The sequence below is a fragment of the Tachysurus vachellii genome, chromosome 15 (genome assembly GCF_030014155.1).
Source record: "Tachysurus vachellii isolate PV-2020 chromosome 15, HZAU_Pvac_v1, whole genome shotgun sequence".
NCBI lineage: Eukaryota > Metazoa > Chordata > Actinopteri > Siluriformes > Bagridae > Tachysurus > Tachysurus vachellii.
The window spans coordinates 10263750-10281954 of NC_083474.1; the positions used below are offsets into that span (position 1 = coordinate 10263750).

Consider the following 18205-nt stretch of genomic DNA (forward strand, 5'->3'; position numbering starts at 1 on the left):
GTCGTTGGTAAGAAAACCTTTCAGCCTGTTGTTTCCCTTCATTTTCAAATATGCATTGTTTTGGTATACTGTAAAATCTCTCTTTCTGTAACACACCCAGTTATATACACATTTCTATTAATACAAATATATAACGTATAAAACGTAGTTCTTTATTATTTGAATGCTCTATAATGAGCTACAAATATACTCCACACTTGGGTTGTAAAATGTTTTATCATTTTTAGCCTTGTAAGTTACACAGTAAATGATTCACTTTGTTAGTTAAGATACGGCATTGTGTTCTTCTTGGACACGTCGGCTGACAGTTCACTTCAGAGCAGGAGTGAGAACAGCAGAGAAGCAAAGATGAGTCATGACCAACATGAATCAGTCTGTCAAAAGATTTCAAGGGAACTCAGACATTTCAAATGGAGGGAAATATTCACATGGTGAGCGAAGATATGTCCTCACTATTACCCATTTCCTTTCCATTCTAACAAAGAATCATTTCAAGCTAATTTACTGATTGCATGAGTCATTCTAAATGACTATAGTGCACCCTAGCATGAGCAAATGTATAATAATAATCTACAGCGTTAAAGCAATTAAACAATGTTCACTCTCAGAATAATAGTGTGCCAGACTGTACATTTCCTAGTTGCCTGGTGAAGGTATTAGTAAATGAACACCTTTTGTTACTTTAGTATGTATCTTTTACCTGGAAAGGTTCAGGTATTATACATTTAAAACTCTTAAAAAACAACTTTTATTTACTACCCAGTGGCAAAGATATTATACATTATAATACAATTATAATACAATTTTCTGAGATTGTAAGGAGCAGCTTTAGTTTCATTTGTGTATGGTTTTTATAGGAAGCTCCTGAAAACGCTGGCCATGGGCCAGGGTCTCTCAGCACTGATTTGTGGGACTGCAGTCACATCTCAATACCTGGCCACAGAATTTCACCTGGACGTACCGATGCTCCAGAGCTGCATCAATTACACACTTCTATGCCTCACCTACACTACTGCACTGTGTTTTAGAAAAGGTTGGTTTCTTTGCTTCGGATTATTGATTAATAGCTTTTTTAAAGAAAAGTCTAGCATGTTTTAACCTAAGCTCTATCTACTGCATATAATTGTGTGTATGTGTGCGTGTGTGTGTGTGTGTGTGTGTGTGTGTGTGTGTGTGTGTGTGAGTGATAACCATGGAGAATATATTTTGACATGTTTCCCTACAGGTTTTATCAAAGGAAAGAAAACCATGCAAAACTCACATATTACAGCATTAAGGCACTTGTTGAACTGAATACATACAATGCATTAAAAAGTCTACACACTCCTATTAATATGTGACATAAAAATAAAAGGAAGATAAATAATTTCAGAACTTTTCCCACCCTCACACTGAAATGCTAATGTATAAAAATGAAAAAATATGGAAAAAAAAACAAAACAAAAAAAAAACAGATTTTTTGCACATCCCTAAACTAATGCTATACTGAAGAACATTTTATTACACCACTTAGTTTTTTTAGGGGTAAGAGTGAATCAGCAAGGCACATATTGACTAATCTCATTCAAAAACATTTCTATTCTTTTGGTTAAGTGGTTCCTTTGTTAATTTGCATGTATGCTTTTTGTTATTGTCTTTCTAAAATGTGAAATTCCTTTCCATCTTCAGCTTACTAGCACAAAACTTAACCCGTTTTGCCACATGGTTTGGGCTGATTTAGCTTGGGTTGTTGAGAAAAAGCCTCCATCTAGCCTACCTACGGTGGCTGAGAAGTGCAAAACAAATTAACAAAACCGAAAACACATTAACAAATCGAAAACAAATTAACAAATCCGAAAACACATTAACAAATCCAAAAACACATTAACAAATCAGAAAACACATTAACAAATCTGAAAACACAAGGACAGGTCAGACAACCCGGAAACAGTAGTGTATCGTTTTTTGAATGGAAACTTACCGATCATTGGACAAGACACCTGTCACTCAAGATATACAGGTATGGAATCTTATGTGTAATGTGTAAAGTTCTCCGTTTAAATATAACAAAATAACAGAATTAATCCACAGTAATCCATTCCATCCATCCATTCCTTTTCCCTGCGGCAGACTGTTGAACTTCATGTATACCTTGAGTGACAGGTGTCTTGTCCAATCACAAACTATACCAACCTCTTCCGGGTTGTCTGAAATGTCGTTGTGTTTTCGGATTTGTTAATGTGTTTTGGGATTTGTTAATGTGTTTTCGGTTTTGTTTGTTTTGCACTTCTCGGCCACCGTACCTACCCCTTACCTAGAAGTTCAGAATACAAGAGATTGCTACCACTGCTTGTCAGATATTCCAGCAGCTTCTTCAATGTCGCTGTAGGTCTCTTGGTAACCTTTCTGGTAAATGTTTGCCTTGTATTTTTATGAACACCTTTTGAGATGAGATTGAATGTGATTGTTTAATTCTGAGCACTGCCATGTACTCAGTTATAAAACAGTATGCTGACTCTTTTTCCTATTTTTCCTTTCTATTTATTATAATGTCACATTGAGGATGCAAAACGTTCTGACATCATTTATGTTAATATAACATAAACTTTAGTAATAACTGTCTTGGGATCAGCATGTAAAAGAAAGTTTTATACCATGTAACAGTTATTAACGTAAGAAATTCCCTGAGATTTTGTGATTGAAACTATAGCAATTCTGTGACAGTTTTACATAACAACAAAGCTTAATTTCTCTATGAAGCATTCTCACTCACTCACTCATTTTCTACCGCTTATCCGAACTACCTCGGGTCACGGGGAGCCTGTGCCTATCTCAGGCGTCATGGGGCATCAGGACAGGATACACCCTGGACAGAGTGCCAACCCATCACAGGGCACACACACACTCTCATTCAATCACACACTACGAACAATTTTCCAGAGATGCCAATCAACCTACCATGCATGTCTTTGGACCGGGGGAGGAAACCGGAGTACCCGGAGGAAACCCCCGAGGCATGGGGAGAACATGCAAACTCTGGAGGTGTGAGGTGAACGTGCTAACCACTAAGCCACCGTGCCTCTATGAAGCATTCTACAGAATAGATATAACCACTTGTAGACAGCCGGTGAACCCCTTACTCTGTAACAGAAAAATATATTGAAAGTGTACAGAGAAAAAACTAAAAAGTAAATAGAGATTAGGCTGAAAGTATTCATTCAAGAAACACCACACATTCTGAGATTTAATGAATAGATCCTGTATTTATCTTCTTTTGTCTTTGATATACTATAGGCAGTAAAAACATTCTGCAGATCTTGAGGACAAAATGGTGGAAATATGTATTGTTGGGGCTGGCAGATGTGGAGGCAAATTTTGCAGTGTTGAAGGCTTACCAGTACACCACACTAACCAGCATACAGGTGAAAAGCCTTTTCTGTAGATATTATAATGCTGTAAAGAAGGTAGCGATTTATTGCATTTGTATGCACCTAAAATAATTGTCAGATATGTTAATGCTGCAACATGGCTGTTTTGACTCATTTACTGTGTTTCAGCTTTTGGACTGCTTTGTGCTCCCAGTGCTTCTGGTCTTCTCCTGGGTCTTCCTGAAGGCACGCTACAGAATCATTCACTTTGTAGCTGTGTGTGTGTGTCTGGCTGGTGTAGGAGCCATGGTTGGAGCAGACCTGGTCTCAGGCAGAGACCAAGGATCAAGTGAGGGAATTGTTTATTGACTTCCATTTCATTAAAGAACATGCTTTTTCTGCAGTGTTACAAACTAGATGTTAAGAGGAATAAAAAAACAATGAAGCATGCTGTTAAAGTAAAATAATCAACACCAAGTCCTAAATTATTTTATTCTTGTTGTTTACTAATGATATCTATTTTATAAGTTCAGTGACTTTTGATTTGTTTCTAGTTACATCATTACTTTATGTCTTTAAGCAGTCATTCCCTCATTTGTTAATAGTTAAACACAAGTGCAAATTCCTCTACATTAGACTTTCCGATGGTAGAAACCTAGGCAGGAAAAAAAAACTCTGACATTTACAATATCTGAAACTAGGGACTCCTACCATAAATAAATAAACATTTCCATATTGAAAGTGTCACCATAAATAATTACACTTGATATATATAATGATCGTAACCAGTTTATTAGACTTAGATTAATTTAAGCATTTACTATATAAGTCCCTACAAATTAGCTGTTACTATAGAACAGTAGCAGCTAGAAGAAACACATTAATATAATTAATTCATTCATTCATCTTCTACCGCTTATCCGAACTACCTCGGGTCACGGGGAGCCTGTGCCTATCTCAGGCGTCATCGGGCATCAAGGCAGGATACACCCTGGACGGAGTGCCAACCCATCGCAGGGCACACACACACTCTCATTCACTCACGCAATCACACACTAGGGACAATTTTCCAGAGATGCCAATCAACCTACCATGCATGTCTTTGGACCGGGGGAGGAAACCGGAGTACCCGGAGAAAACCCCCGAAGGCACGGGGAGAACATGCAAACTCCACACACACAAGGCGGAGGCAGGAATCGAACCCCGACCCTGGAGGTGTGAGGCGAACGTGCTAACCACTAAGCCACCGTGCCCCCCCTAATATAATTAATAATTAATACAATTTTGTATAATAACCACCACTACTGTCAGAGCTGCTGTTGTATACAATTAATCACCATCTTCTGACCAATCAAAAGTCAGCAGAATTCCTGCCATAAAGCAATAAAAATTATTGCTTTATTCTTAATATAATGATGATAAACCACTTCCCAACTACTGAGGTTGACTGAATTATTCTGTATAAACTAATTAACTACTTTTAAAATACATTTTAACAAACATTTGTATCATATGGTTGATCATCATACTCTACTGAATGCTGCATCATTGTGATTTTCTCAGGCAGTAACATCCTGCTGGGAGATGGTCTGGTTATCATCAGCGCCACTCTGTATGCAGTCTCCAACCTGTGTCAGGAGTACATTGTAAAGAACGGGAGCCGGGTGGAGTTTCTAGGGATGGTTGGCCTCTTCGGGACACTAATAAGCGGAATACAGCTGTGAGACTCATTTGAATGTTGAATTTGTATGTTGAGGTACATGTTTGTAATCAGCCATGTAGGTTATGTGTTCAGAAAGATTTCACATAATACTGTGCCTTATGATTCATGAGTGATCTAATTGACGTGCTTATGTTCACTACAAACACTTCATGTATTGATTTTTGGTTTTTATTGCAGATGTATTTTAGAACATACAAAGGTGGCAAATATATACTGGACGTGGCAAATTGGTAAGAGTCACACATTTAGATTTACAGTCAGATATTTTATGACCAACTATTCCAAGGACGTGGCCCTATGAGATGGTGCTGGGAGGCAGGTGCCACTCTAATCCTTACAACCCCAATTCTGATCTTAACTTTGAAAGCTCTGTTACTTTACTACTACATATTTAATGGACTATATGTAGCTCATGCATGTTGTGTGACAGAAGATTGTCAGCAAGAATCAAAGGAAAAGTGCACAATACTGTAGTGAGACTAGCTTTGCTGTATGGGTTAGAGACTGTAGCAGTGAGCAAAAGACACGAGCAGAGATGGCGGTAGAAGACATGAGGATGTTGAGGTTCTCTTTAGGAGTGACAAGGATGGACAGTATTAGGAACGGGCACATCAGAGGGACAGCTCAGGTTGGCTGTTTTGGGGACAAGGTCAGTGAGGCTAGACAGTGAGGGGACAAAACAAGATAAGGTCAAAATCAGGCCAGTATGTTACACTAAATTATCTAACCCATTACCATTCCATATTCAAAACCTTACTTGTTAATTGTTTATTCAAACCTACACCTTACTCTTTCAGTGTTTGCATTGCATTTGTTTCTTCGTTTGTCTCAGTTATGTCTCTGGCTCTCTCCTCAGCTTTGCTCCTGTGTGGTTTTGCTATGTGTATGTATACATTGTACAGCTGCATGCCTGTGGTGATCAACATGTCCAGCGCCACAGCAGTCAACCTCTCTCTGCTCACGGCTGATCTCTTCAGCCTCTTCTGTGGCCTTTTCCTTTTCCAGTACACTGTGAGTATTAACAATACCACCATATGCATATGCAAAGACACACTCAAGCATTGCAGAAAACATTGCAACAGCTTTGAACTTTACTCAATATAAATTGTAATCTCATGCACTCTGTTCTGCTCAAACAGTCTTAGATATCTTATTGCTGGGTCACAGTTACCTACTAACTGTTGATGACTTTGTTAATGTATAATCTTGCTTTTGGATGTCCATTTGATCATTTTCAAAATGACCAGTAGTCTAACTTTTTAACATGAAGTCTCATGGAGTGACGTAGTTCTTTCTACTCAGTTCTCAGGGCTATACGTTGTGTCTTTAATGGTGATCATGCTGGGTTTCATAATGTTTAACATCGTCCCTGCACCAAACCAAACTCCTGAACCAGTGTCTGAGGAGGAAGGACATGACAACCAGGCTGCTGAGATCGACGATGAGAGGCAAGCGGGCTGTGAAGTTGAGATTCAAGAGAAAAGCCAGACTGATTCCAGTGGAAAGAGTCTTCCAGCTAAAAATGGACACGGATGTGTTTTAAGCAGTGTTAAAATGTGAGCTCAGACACTTCAGGTCAACATTGCATGTAGATTTATTGTAGACTGATGAAGACATTATGCTGACTGTAACTTACTTTTAAAAATATAAAATGTATTGCCTATACTTGAATGACAGTTTTTAGGTCACAGTTGGGAATCAAATTAGTGTTTTATTTCATATCTAAAAATGTCAGCTGTCACCCTCTATGTTTTGAATATTGAACAAGATGAACTAGACATGTTGCAATATATATTATAGACTATATAAAAAAATCTAATTCTGTAAATAAATCTAATTCAAGGTCATATGAAAAAAGTCAAATGAATAATAATTACGCATATAAATGTATTTATTTATTATAGAAGTGCTGTGCTGTTTTTTCAAATTTAAAGAAAGATAATTATAGGTAATAAATAATGTATGAAGGGTTTCCGCGGGGTCATAAAAAGTCATAAAAAGTCATAAATTTAACAATAAGAATTAGAATTGGGTTTCCAAGAAGGCCATAAAAAGACATAAAAACGTCCGGATCTTCCATACAAGGTCATAAAAAACGTCTTAAATTGATATGCTCGTCCATTAATTTGTTCTTCAATGAAAATGCGCTCGCGGCAGCAATGACATTCATTTGTTTCGCCTGTTGTAGTTCTGTATGAGGAATCTGGGTGGTATCACACTGGTATCACAGCGTTCCAGAACTACAAGGTCCATGCGGCAGCATACAGACTTGTCGGAAGGACTTTCACAGAAACCCGCGCGAACTCCGAACATACTGTATCATACTGAGTCACTGCTTAGTTTAATTGAAATCATCCTGGCTATCACAATGGGAAAATGTACCTTTAACGATCTGTGGCTCGAAGACGGTGCGTTTAGTAGCTGGCTCAAGCCTGTCGCTAACAATCGGTATCAAGCCTATTGCAGTCTGTGTAAGAAGACGTTGGAGCTGTCTAGTTTAGGCATAAAAGCCTTGAAGTCGCATGCAAAGTCAGAAAAGCATATCGTTGCTGTAGAAGGCCTGCAGCGGGTGCAGGCGATCCGTCAGTTTTGTTCGGCTCCGTCACTAACGTTACCCGGTCCAAGTACAGCGCGGGATTCCGTTTCCCTTTCGATACTCCACTCATACTGCGTATGGGGAAAAGCTCCTTTTTTCCTCAATACTGAAGCCTTTTTTCAATAACGCAGTGCAACTGCACTGTCATTGGTTTAATATGAAACTTTTTTTAAAACCAATGACGGCGCTGCGTAGCTGCGCGAGCCTGTGGCGATGCAGCGCGCCAAAGCCCGCTAAAAAAGGGGGCGGGGCGTATAGCTATATAAGCAGGCAAATCGCCAGAGGAAATCAGATCTTACTCCTTCAGCGACGACTTCACTTCGCTGAATTTCCTCTGAACGCCTTCGCTGGATTTTCGCCGTTGAATAGGCACCGCAGCGGACCAGCTGAGACCGCCGACCGCTTGCAGCGCCGGCGCTCTTTAGACAGCCGCGTCTCGCGCCGTTCTTGGGCTGCCGGCTTCCTGCTTGCAGCCGCTTCTCAGCGATCTCCTGCCGCCATCCGGCGATCACAAAAAGAGCTTTCCAGCGGTTTTCATCGCTCTAAAAGAGCATTTCCAAACAAACGCCGTTTTAACGGCGGCGGCCATGCCGCGTCACAACTGTGGCACATGCAGAGTCCCTCTGCATGACAATGACGGCCATGAGGAGTGCGTTTCCTGCCTGGGTAAATCCCACGCTGAAACTGCACTCACTGAGTCCTCATGCTGCTTCTGTGAGAGCATGAGTCTCGCCTCTCTGCGCTCGCGGATCGCTTTCTTTCATGAAAGTGACTCCGCCCCTCACGCCCCCCCGTCTTCTTCCTCCCGCGAGCCGGCCAGGAAGCGACAGCGGGGAAGAGGGGCTCAGCGCCCGGGTTTGGGTGAGCTCACGCCGGCTCTTCGCCCGCGTGCCTCACTCTCTCCAACGAGAGAGCCGTCCCCCGTCCTCTTCTCACGCCCAGAGCAGCGTCCCTCAGCTGAAATGAGTGACCTCCTCTCATTTGGCGGATCGGAGGACGAGCCGCTTGACGACTCCATGTCACTCGCGGCTTCTGAAACGGAAGATTGGGCCGGTGATCCTAACCCCGCCCACTTGCCGTCGCGAGAGCCCATCGACGCCAAAGCTGGGATGGATGCCGAGCTTCTCCGCATCCTCTCCAGAGCTGTCGAAGATCTCCATCTGGAGTGGGCCGCCCCTGAGGAGCCGACGCGCAGCAGGCTGGACGAGTGGTTCTTGCCGGAAAGCCGCCAAGCCCCCCGCCAGCGTTCTGCCCCGTTCTTCCCTGAGGTGCACGACGAGCTCACAAAGTCGTGGCGCGCCCCCTACTCGGCCCGCCTACGCACTTCTGCAGCTCTCGGTGCAGTAGATGGCTCTCAGGAGAAGGGCTATGAGCAATTGCCGCCCCTGGACGATGCCGTGGCTGCTCATCTCTGCCCCCCCGCGGCTGTGGGGTGGAAAAGCAAGAGAGCCCTTCCTTCCAAGCCCTGCAGAATGACATCTGCCATGGCTGGCAGAGCTTACACTTCTGCTGGCCAAGCCGCTTCAGCACTACACACCATGGCCATTTTACAGGTGTTCCAGGCAAAGCTTCTCCGTTCCCTGGATGAGTCGAGCCCTAGTGAACCTGCTTTTTGCGACCTCCGCAGCGCCACAGATCTGGCCCTGCGCGCCACAAAAACCACGGCCCAAGCCATTGGACGATCCATGGCCAACCTGATTGTGCTGGAGCGCCACCTCTGGCTCAACCTCACTGAGATTAAGGAGAGCGACAAGGTGGCCTTTCTAGATGCCCCAGTCTCTCCATCCGGTCTCTTCGGGCCGGCCGTAGAAGGGTTTACGGAGCGCTTCACCGCAGCACAGAAGTCGTCCCAGGCTATGCGGCACTTCCTGCCCAAGCGCTCCACCTCTGCCCTGAGTCGCCCCAGGACTGCGCCGACTCAGCGCCAGAGCAAACCTGTCCCTTCTGCCCCCCAGGTGGCGCCCCCTAGGGAGCAGCGCCCAGCTCGCCCCACTAAGCGCGCTAAACCGCCTGGACGTCAGGGCCCCCGGCAGAGGATTGTGCTGGACCCGACGCCCTCTAAATCCTCCTGATCGTTGGGGAAGGAAGAGGAAAGAGCAAAGTCCCGCCACGGCCGGACCACCCCAGAAGCTCTCTCGCCTGCCAGCTATGCGACCTGGGCCCACCGTCGTTGCGTCCACGCAAAGTGCTGTTATGGCAAACACAATAAAGATTACACATTTTCTAAAAGAGAGCACTTTTCCTCTTCCACACTTGTCAGTGTTCAGGCCCCTAATCGGTGGCCTGCCATCCGACACTATCCAGCCCCTTGTCACGCGGGCCGATGCCTGGCAGGCCATCCCCGGAGTGTCCAAGTGGGTGTTGGGGATAATAAAATACGGCTACTCACTGCAGTTCGCCCGGAGACCCCCGCGTTTTCGCGGGGTGATTCCCACTTTGGTAGAGCCGGACGACGCCCAGGTCCTCCGCACCGAAGTGCTGACGCTGTTGAGGAAAGGAGCCATAGAGATGGTTCCTCCCTCAGAAAGCGGGTCGGGGTTCTACAGCCGTTATTTCCTTGTCCCCAAGAAAGATGCCGGTCTCAGACCCATCTTAGACCTCAGACTCCTGAACCTCTCCCTCATGGAACGGAAGTTCAGGATGTTGACACTAAAGCAGATCCTCACGCAGATTTGCCCCGAGGACTGGTTCTTCTCGCTGGATCTGAAAGACGCTTACTTTCACATCCAGGTAGCCCCACATCACAGACGATTCTTGAGATTCGCGTTCGAGGGTGTGGCTTACCAATATGCAGTCCTTCCCTTTGGGCTGTCTCTAGCTCCACGCACTTTCACGAAGTGCATGAACGAGGCACTTTCCCCTCTGAGACAGATGGGAATCCGCATTCTGAATTATCTCGACGACTGGCTCATTCTAGCCCAGTCGCGAACCGAGCTAGACCGCCACAGATCCGTGCTCCTGAGCCACTTAGAGTGCCTAGGACTCAGGGTCAATTTTGCCAAGAGCTCACTGCTCCCCAGCCAACGTGTTGTGTTCCTGGGAGTGGTTTTCGACTCGGTCCGCATGAGGGCAGTCATATCACCAGAGCGCGCTCTGGTACTTCAGCAGCTCGCGGCCTCTGTCAGGAACAAAGCCTGTTTCCCTCTGAAGTTCTTTCAGAGGATGCTAGGGCTGATGGCTTCCGCCTCTCCAGTTTTGCAGCTTGGCCTCCTACGAATGCGGCCCCTGCAATACTGGCTGAAACTCCGGGTCCCACCTCACGCTTGGCGGCACGGCCGCTTTCGCGTCAGAGTCAACCAGGCCTGTCTAGCAGCCCTGGAGCCTTGGATGAACCCTGTTTGGTTCAGCCGTGGAGTGCTCCTACAGGCGGTTTCCAGAAGGATGGTGGTCTCAACAGATGCGTCCAACCTGACAGTGACAGTGATGTCCTACATAAATCACCAAGGTGGCCTTTCGTCCAGCCGCCTCTACATGCTGGCAAAGCGCCTCTTGGAATGGGCATTACCCAGGTTGCGAACGCTCAAGGCGACACACATACCTGGCAAGTCGAATCTGGGAGCAGACATGCTTTCACGGAGCAACGTCCCCTCGGACGAGTGGATGCTCCATCCCCAGACGGTTCTCAAAATCTGGGAGATTTTCGGGAAGGCAGAGGTCGACCTCTTCGCCTCAGAAAGCAACTCTCATTGCCCAATTTATTTTTCAAAGGACACAGATGCGCTGGCCCACGACTGGCCCAGCCTCCTCCTTTATGCTTTTCCCCCGATCGCTCTGGTCCCTCAGGTCATCAGACGAGTCAGGGAGGACAGGCACAGAGTCCTCCTGGTGGCCCCACTCTGGAGGAGCCAAGTTTGGTCCTCGGAGCTATTCAGGCTTTCCATGAAAGCCCCATGGCCAATCCCCCTGAGGCGGGATCTCCTCTCTCAGGCGAACAGGACAATCTGGCACCCGCAGCCAGAACTCTGGGCTCTGCACGTATGGTCCCTCGATGGGAGCCTCTGAGCCTCCCCGAGGACGTGCTGCATACCATTGCTCAGGCTAGGGCCCCGTCTACGAGACGCCTCTACGCCCAGAAATGGTCAATCTTCGTTGACTGGTGCTCCGCACGGAACGAAGACCCTGTTGAGTGTGACGTATCTCCGATACTGTCATTTCTCCAAGAGCGTCTGGACAAGGGTCTCACCCCTTCCACGCTCAAGGTATACGTAGCAGCCATCGCAGCATTTCATGCTCCTATTGCTGGCCAATCGGTGGGTCGAAACGGCCTCATTGTGCGTTTCCTGAGAGGTGCTAGGCGGTTGAAGCCCCCTCGTCCTCTCACCGCTCCCACTTGGGACCTTCACACGGTCCTTGAAGCGCTCAAGGGACCTCCCTTTGAACCGCTGCGGTCGGCTGGCCTCCGGCCCCTAACGCTGAAAACCGCTCTGCTACTTGCTCTAGCATCGGTCAAGCGTGTTGGCGATTTGCAGGCCCTCTCGGTGAGCCCTGCATGCCTTGAGTTTGGGCCCAATGACTCAAAGGTCATTTTAAAACCCAGGCACGGCTACGTACCTAAAGTGCTCTCAACGCCATTTAGAGCGCAGGTAGTTTCTCTCTCGGCTCTGCCTCTGTTGTCAGGTGAGCAGGAGCTGAATTTACTCTGCCCAGTGAGGGCTTTGAGGGTATACACTGAGCGGTCACAGCCGTTCAGGCAATCTGACCAGCTTTTTGTCTGCTTTGGTGGCCGCACCAAGGGGTCTTCGGTCTCAAAGCAACGCCTCTCGCGTTGGATAGTCGACGCTATCGCTCTATGTTACTCTTCTATGGGTCTTGAGTGCCCCATGGGAGTAAGAGCCCACTCCACTAGAGGGATGGCCTCTTCTTGGGCCTGGTCTAGTGGTGTCTCCATCAAGGACATCTGTGAGGCGGCCAGTTGGTCCTCGCCGTCCACTTTTGTCAGATTCTATAACCTGGACATCCCGACCTTGCACGCTCGGGTTCTTTCGGTTTGATACGACGGCCTCTTCAGACTCCGTCATCATACCACCTCCAGGGAGCTTGCTCCCTCTTAGCAGTGTTGCGTCAAGGGTTCGACGGCTCCGGCCCTCTCACTTATCCTCTGGGCCCCAAGGTGTTCAAGATAAGTCTTGTCGTTCTCTACCGTGGCACGGCGCGGTTGAATTCGTTCCCCATACGCAGTATGAGTGGAGTATCGAAAGGGAACGTACTCGGTTACGAACGTAACCTCGGTTCCCTGAGATACGGAACGAGTACTGCGTTATATGCCGTGCCACGAGGCTGCGGCTTCAGTGTCGTCGCTTCAGTCGTATGACCTGATTTCCTCTGGCGATTTGCCTGCTTATATAGCTATACGCCCCGCCCCCTTTTTTAGCGGGCTTTGGCGCGCTGCATCGCCACAGGCTCGCGCAGCTACGCAGCGCCGTCATTGGTTTTAAAAAAAGTTTCATATTAAACCAATGACAGTGCAGTTGCACTGCGTTATTGAAAAAAGGCTTCAGTATTGAGGAAAAAAGGAGCTTTTCCCCATACGCAGTACTCGTTCCGTATCTCAGGGAACCGAGGTTACGTTCGTAACCGAGTACGTTCTGTCGCATCCAGTGCCACACACAGTGGTTTCGGATCAACCTCCACACTGAAAGCGGGGGTCCTGTGGGTGTTGAATACTATAATAATAGAATTACTCTTTAAATAATAAAACTTGTTGCTTTCAATGAAAGTCAATAATAAAGACTTTTGAAAGGAATTTTAATGACTGAAGTTATTTATCGTAATTCGTGTAGGTCATAAATTCAAATCATAATGGTCATAAAAAGGTCTTAAAAAGTCTTAAATTTGACTGATTAAACCCTGCAGAAACCCTGTGTATGATGAGACATGAATTGTGACATAAAAACAATATTATTCATCACTCTTTTAAACTGGTCTGTTGTCTATTATTCTGCATTTCCTGGCAATGTAATGGTGAATTTGTGCAATAAATAAATGTACAATCAAAATGGGTCTTGCAGACTTTTTATTACTGATCACATGATAATGTCACCAACATAATGTAGGATTTCAGCTTCAAACCTAGAATTCAAAAATACTTTGTTATTATTTACTCTAGACATTACAATATGACAACCTTTACGGCCCATAAATCCCATAAATTATGGGATGTCCTAATTTTGTCAAATGACTGTATAATATATTCAATTTATTCACCTTAACCATATAAATTACTAACAGCATAGGCGCTATATTCACTAGCACACTAGACACTGTTGCCCCAATCAGATTACAGAAGGTCAGAGATAAAACGCTTGCACCGTGGTATAATAGTCATACTCACACCCTCAAGAGAGAGACCCGTAACCTCGAGCAAAAGTGGAGAAAAACTAAATTAGCGGTTTTTAGAATTGCATATAAGGAAAGTATGTCCAGCTATAGACAGGCTCTAAAAGCAGCCAGGGCTGAGCACCTGAGCAAACTCATAGAAAATAACCAGAACAATCCCAGGTTTTTATTTAGCACAGTGGCTAGACTAACAAAAAACCAAAAATCTGAACACACAATTCCATCACAGTTCAGTAGTGACGATTTTATGAGATTCTTCACTGATAAAATCGAAAGTATCAGGAATAAAATAGGTGACGCTCAACATATGAGAGCAACTAGCATCCCGGTCTCACCTAAGGTTCTAAACACACAACTACATTGCTTTACAAGTACAGGTCAGGAAGAGTTAGTTAAACTTATTACTACAGCTAAATCAACAACTTGTTCACTAGACCCCATTAAAACTAAACTACTGAAAGAAGTGTTATATAAAGCCGGTGAGCCTCTTCTTAATATTATTAACTCCTCGTTATCTTTAGGTTACGTCCCTAAATCCTTCAAGTTGGCAGTTATTAGGCCACTCATTAAGAAACCTAATTTAGATCCTAATGGACTTTCAAATTACAGACCGATTTCACACCTTCCGTTTATGTCTAAAATACTAGAAAAGGTTGTGTCTGTTCAACTGAGCTCCTTCTTACAGGAGAACAATATCCTCGAAGAGTTTCAGTCAGGTTTCAGGCCCCATCATAGCACAGAAACTGCTCTTGTTAAAGTTACAAATGACTTGTTCTTAGCTTCGGACAAAGACTGTATGTCACTATTAGTTCTACTTGACCTTAGTGCTGCATTCGACACTATAGATCACAACATTCTCCTAGATCGCTTACAAAATTACACAGGTATTCATGGACAGGCTTTAAGTTGGTTTAGATCCTACCTGTCTGATCGATACCATTTTGTAGAATTAAATGGTGAATCCTCCAGTTTATTACCAGTTAATTATGGTGTCCCTCAAGGATCAGTTCTAGGACCTCTGCTTTTCTCGATATACATGCTTCCATTAGGGAACATTATTAGAAGACATGGGATTAGCTTCCATTGCTATGCTGACGACACACAGTTATACATCTCATCAAAACCAGATGAAATAACTAAATTGTCCAAATTAACTCAATGCCTTAGAGAGATAAAAGACTGGATGAGCTGTAACTTTCTGTTGTTAAACTCTGATAAGACAGAAACACTACTTATAGGCCCAAAAACTAGTACACAGAAACTCTCACAACTTAATTTCCAATTAGAGGGATGTACTGTTACTAGTAGCTCGACAGTGAAAGACCTGAGTGTTATATTAGACAGTAACCTGTCTTTTGAAAATCATATCGCCCAAACCACAAAAACAGCCTTCTTCCACCTTAGAAATATTGCCAAGCTGGGAAACATCCTGTCTGTATCTGATGCTGAGAAGCTAGTTCATGCTTTCATGACCTCTAGACTGGACTATTGTAATGCATTACTAGGTGGTTGTCCTGCATCTTTAATAAATAGGCTACAGTTAGTCCAAAATGCAGCTGCCAGAGTTCTCACTAGGACAAGAAAGTATGACCATATAACCCCAATTTTATCATCTCTACACTGGCTACCTGTTAAGTTTAGAATTGATTACAAACTGCTGCTACTTACGTACAAGGCTCTTAATGGTTTAGCTCCCATGTATCTAACTAGTCTTCTAACACGTTACAATCCTTCACGCTCTCTGAGATCACAAAACTCAGGACTCCTGGTAGTCCCCAGAATATCTAAGTCTACTAAAGGCGGAAGAGCGTTCTCTTATTTAGCTCCCAAACTTTGGAATAGTCTTCCTGATAGTGTTCGGGGCTCAGACACACTTTCACAGTTTAAATGTAGATTAAAAACTCATCTCTTTAGTCAGGCGTACACATAATACATCCCATAAATATTGTGCACTATCACACTAGACTTGCACATTCTTATGAACAGCAGATATGTTAATCCCTCTGCACTGCTCTTCTCTTCTCTTTTTCTACCCATGCTGAGACACCCATGCTATGATCGTCTTCCGTGCGTTGAAATTTTTGGACCTCCACTGAGACAAGGCTGACTCTGTGAGAACCCTGAGACATCTACAGATCTACCGGCTCCAGTTGGACTCTGTGATACTTGTATATTTGTAACCACACCATCTAGTGTCACCCATATGAGGATGGGTTCCCCTTGAGTCTGGTTCCTCTCAAGGTTTCTTCCTTTACCAATCTAAGGGAGTTTTTCCTTGCCACTGTTTCCTGAGCCTCCTCAGACTTGCTCATTGGGGACAAATACACATACACACACACACATACATACATACATACATACACACTGTGAACTGTATATATCTTGAATTTTTATTATATTAATTCTTTATACTTCTCCTTATGTTTATCTTTTGTTCTATGTTTATGTTCTGTAAAGCTGCTTTGTGACAATGTCCATTGTAAAAAGCGCTATACAAATAAACTTGAATTGAATATCATCGTTTATATATTATAGACACCATCAGTAAGAATTTTCCCGAATCCTCTGCTCACTGGGAGCTTTTTTGGTGTCATGTGACACGTCGACCTGGTAATGGCATTTGTTTGTGTTTAAATCAAATTGATTTGATTTTAATTCAAAAGTGTCGCGGTGGTGAAGCTCGCAAGACGTGGATTACCGACTGCAATATTTCCACACCGCTATTTTGCTTGTTCTCCGCCTCCAATCGTGTATTTTCATCCCTACACCGACTCTACACCGGCAGCGATGATGAACTTCGGAGGAGACGCGACGCAGCACCAGGATGTGGATCCCGAGCCCGGATGGAGTGGACTGTACGACCCCTGGAACGGTGAGTTACTGACTTTTCTCTTTGCTTCACTTAAGTGTCAAGTGGTTAAAGCGCTTTTATATATCACTAAACCGGCGAAAACGCAATGAGGAATCTGGTTTTATGTGATTTAGAGAAACGCGACCTGTTCGGATAATCGTTATTAGGCTAATCGATTTACATACACGATCGTTATGCTAAAGTTAGCGGACATAAAGTTACAACACTAAAGTCAATAATGACAGTGTCAAGGCCAACAGACTCGATTACAAGTGTCGCCAAAATGTATTAAATTATAATTTGAACTTGTTCTTAAAGTTTACTTGGAGTTTATTAAAGTCAAACCGATTAGGAATGTTAGCAAGATTAGCTGGACGGCTAGTTAGCATAGCTAATTATTTTTGTGTTGTCAGTTTTGAGTTACAGAAATTGATTCATAAACAGTATAACAATAGTCTAAAACGTTAAACCCTTTGGCAAAACATTTTAATAAATGTTCACTGTATAATAACTAAGTCTACGGTTTTTAAAAACACAAGCTGGAGGTGAAAATTGAAGCCAATATTTATTCTGGTACAGAATTGTCTTTGTACATATTTATGTATATCTAACAAGGAGAAATAAAAAAAGGATGAAACTCCTTAATTGTTTATATTTTAAAGATATTTCTGAGAACAATTTTTCAGTGTCATTTGTTGTTAAAGCTGAGTTTGTAAGGTGCTGTTAGGAAAGGCAGTGAGCTGAGCAAAGCTCAATCAGTACAAATAGAGCTGGTGTGGCAATGTACAGTGCAGATTAACTAAAAGTACAAAGTTGCTGTTTTAATTCTGGACAGCGAGGCTTTGTTTATCACTATAGTGTATAATAAATGCTTTTTGTGTAAAGTGAGATTTTCCTGCTGTACAAAACAGACACTGTGTTATTAAACTAAAGGTTTCTGCTTCCTTTTATCAGATGGTATTAGATGTGTCGCATTGATTGTTTCTCTTCGGACACAGGAAGACGGAGAGAGACGGCTGAAAATTTTCCTCAGGATGAGCTCTACTACAGCAGAGAGCTCAGCGATTACGAGGACGACGACTACAGGCCCGAGCGACAAAATGAAGAAGGTGATGGTGATGAGCATGAGGTGTCGAACCTATCCCCTATCCCCTGCCCATCCCCACCTATGAGGGGTCTATCCCCTATATGGGGTCTATCACCAGTGAGGAGCCCATCCCTTCTAGGTCTAAGGGTCCCATCCCCTCTTAGAAGTCCATCCCCTTTGAGGAGGCCACCCCCTTCCCAGAGTCCACGCCATTCTACAATTCCTCTGCCCCGACCTCAGTATCATGTCAACATAGAAGACATAG

General features: G+C 44.2%; 1 protein-coding gene across 1 annotated transcript; it reads left to right on the forward strand.

Annotated features, from left to right (window-relative positions):
• The first annotated feature begins 302 nt into the window (after nt 1-302).
• slc35f2l (info solute carrier family 35 member F2, like) lies at nt 303-7684 on the forward strand. Its single transcript, XM_060888155.1, has 8 exons — nt 303-431; nt 858-1033; nt 3274-3401; nt 3537-3696; nt 4911-5067; nt 5248-5300; nt 5927-6081; nt 6373-7684. The coding sequence occupies exons 1-8, from the start codon at nt 349-351 to the stop codon at nt 6628-6630; spliced, it is 1170 nt and encodes a 389-aa protein (XP_060744138.1). The 5' UTR covers nt 303-348; the 3' UTR covers nt 6631-7684.
• The last annotated feature ends 10521 nt before the right edge of the window (nt 7685-18205 follow it).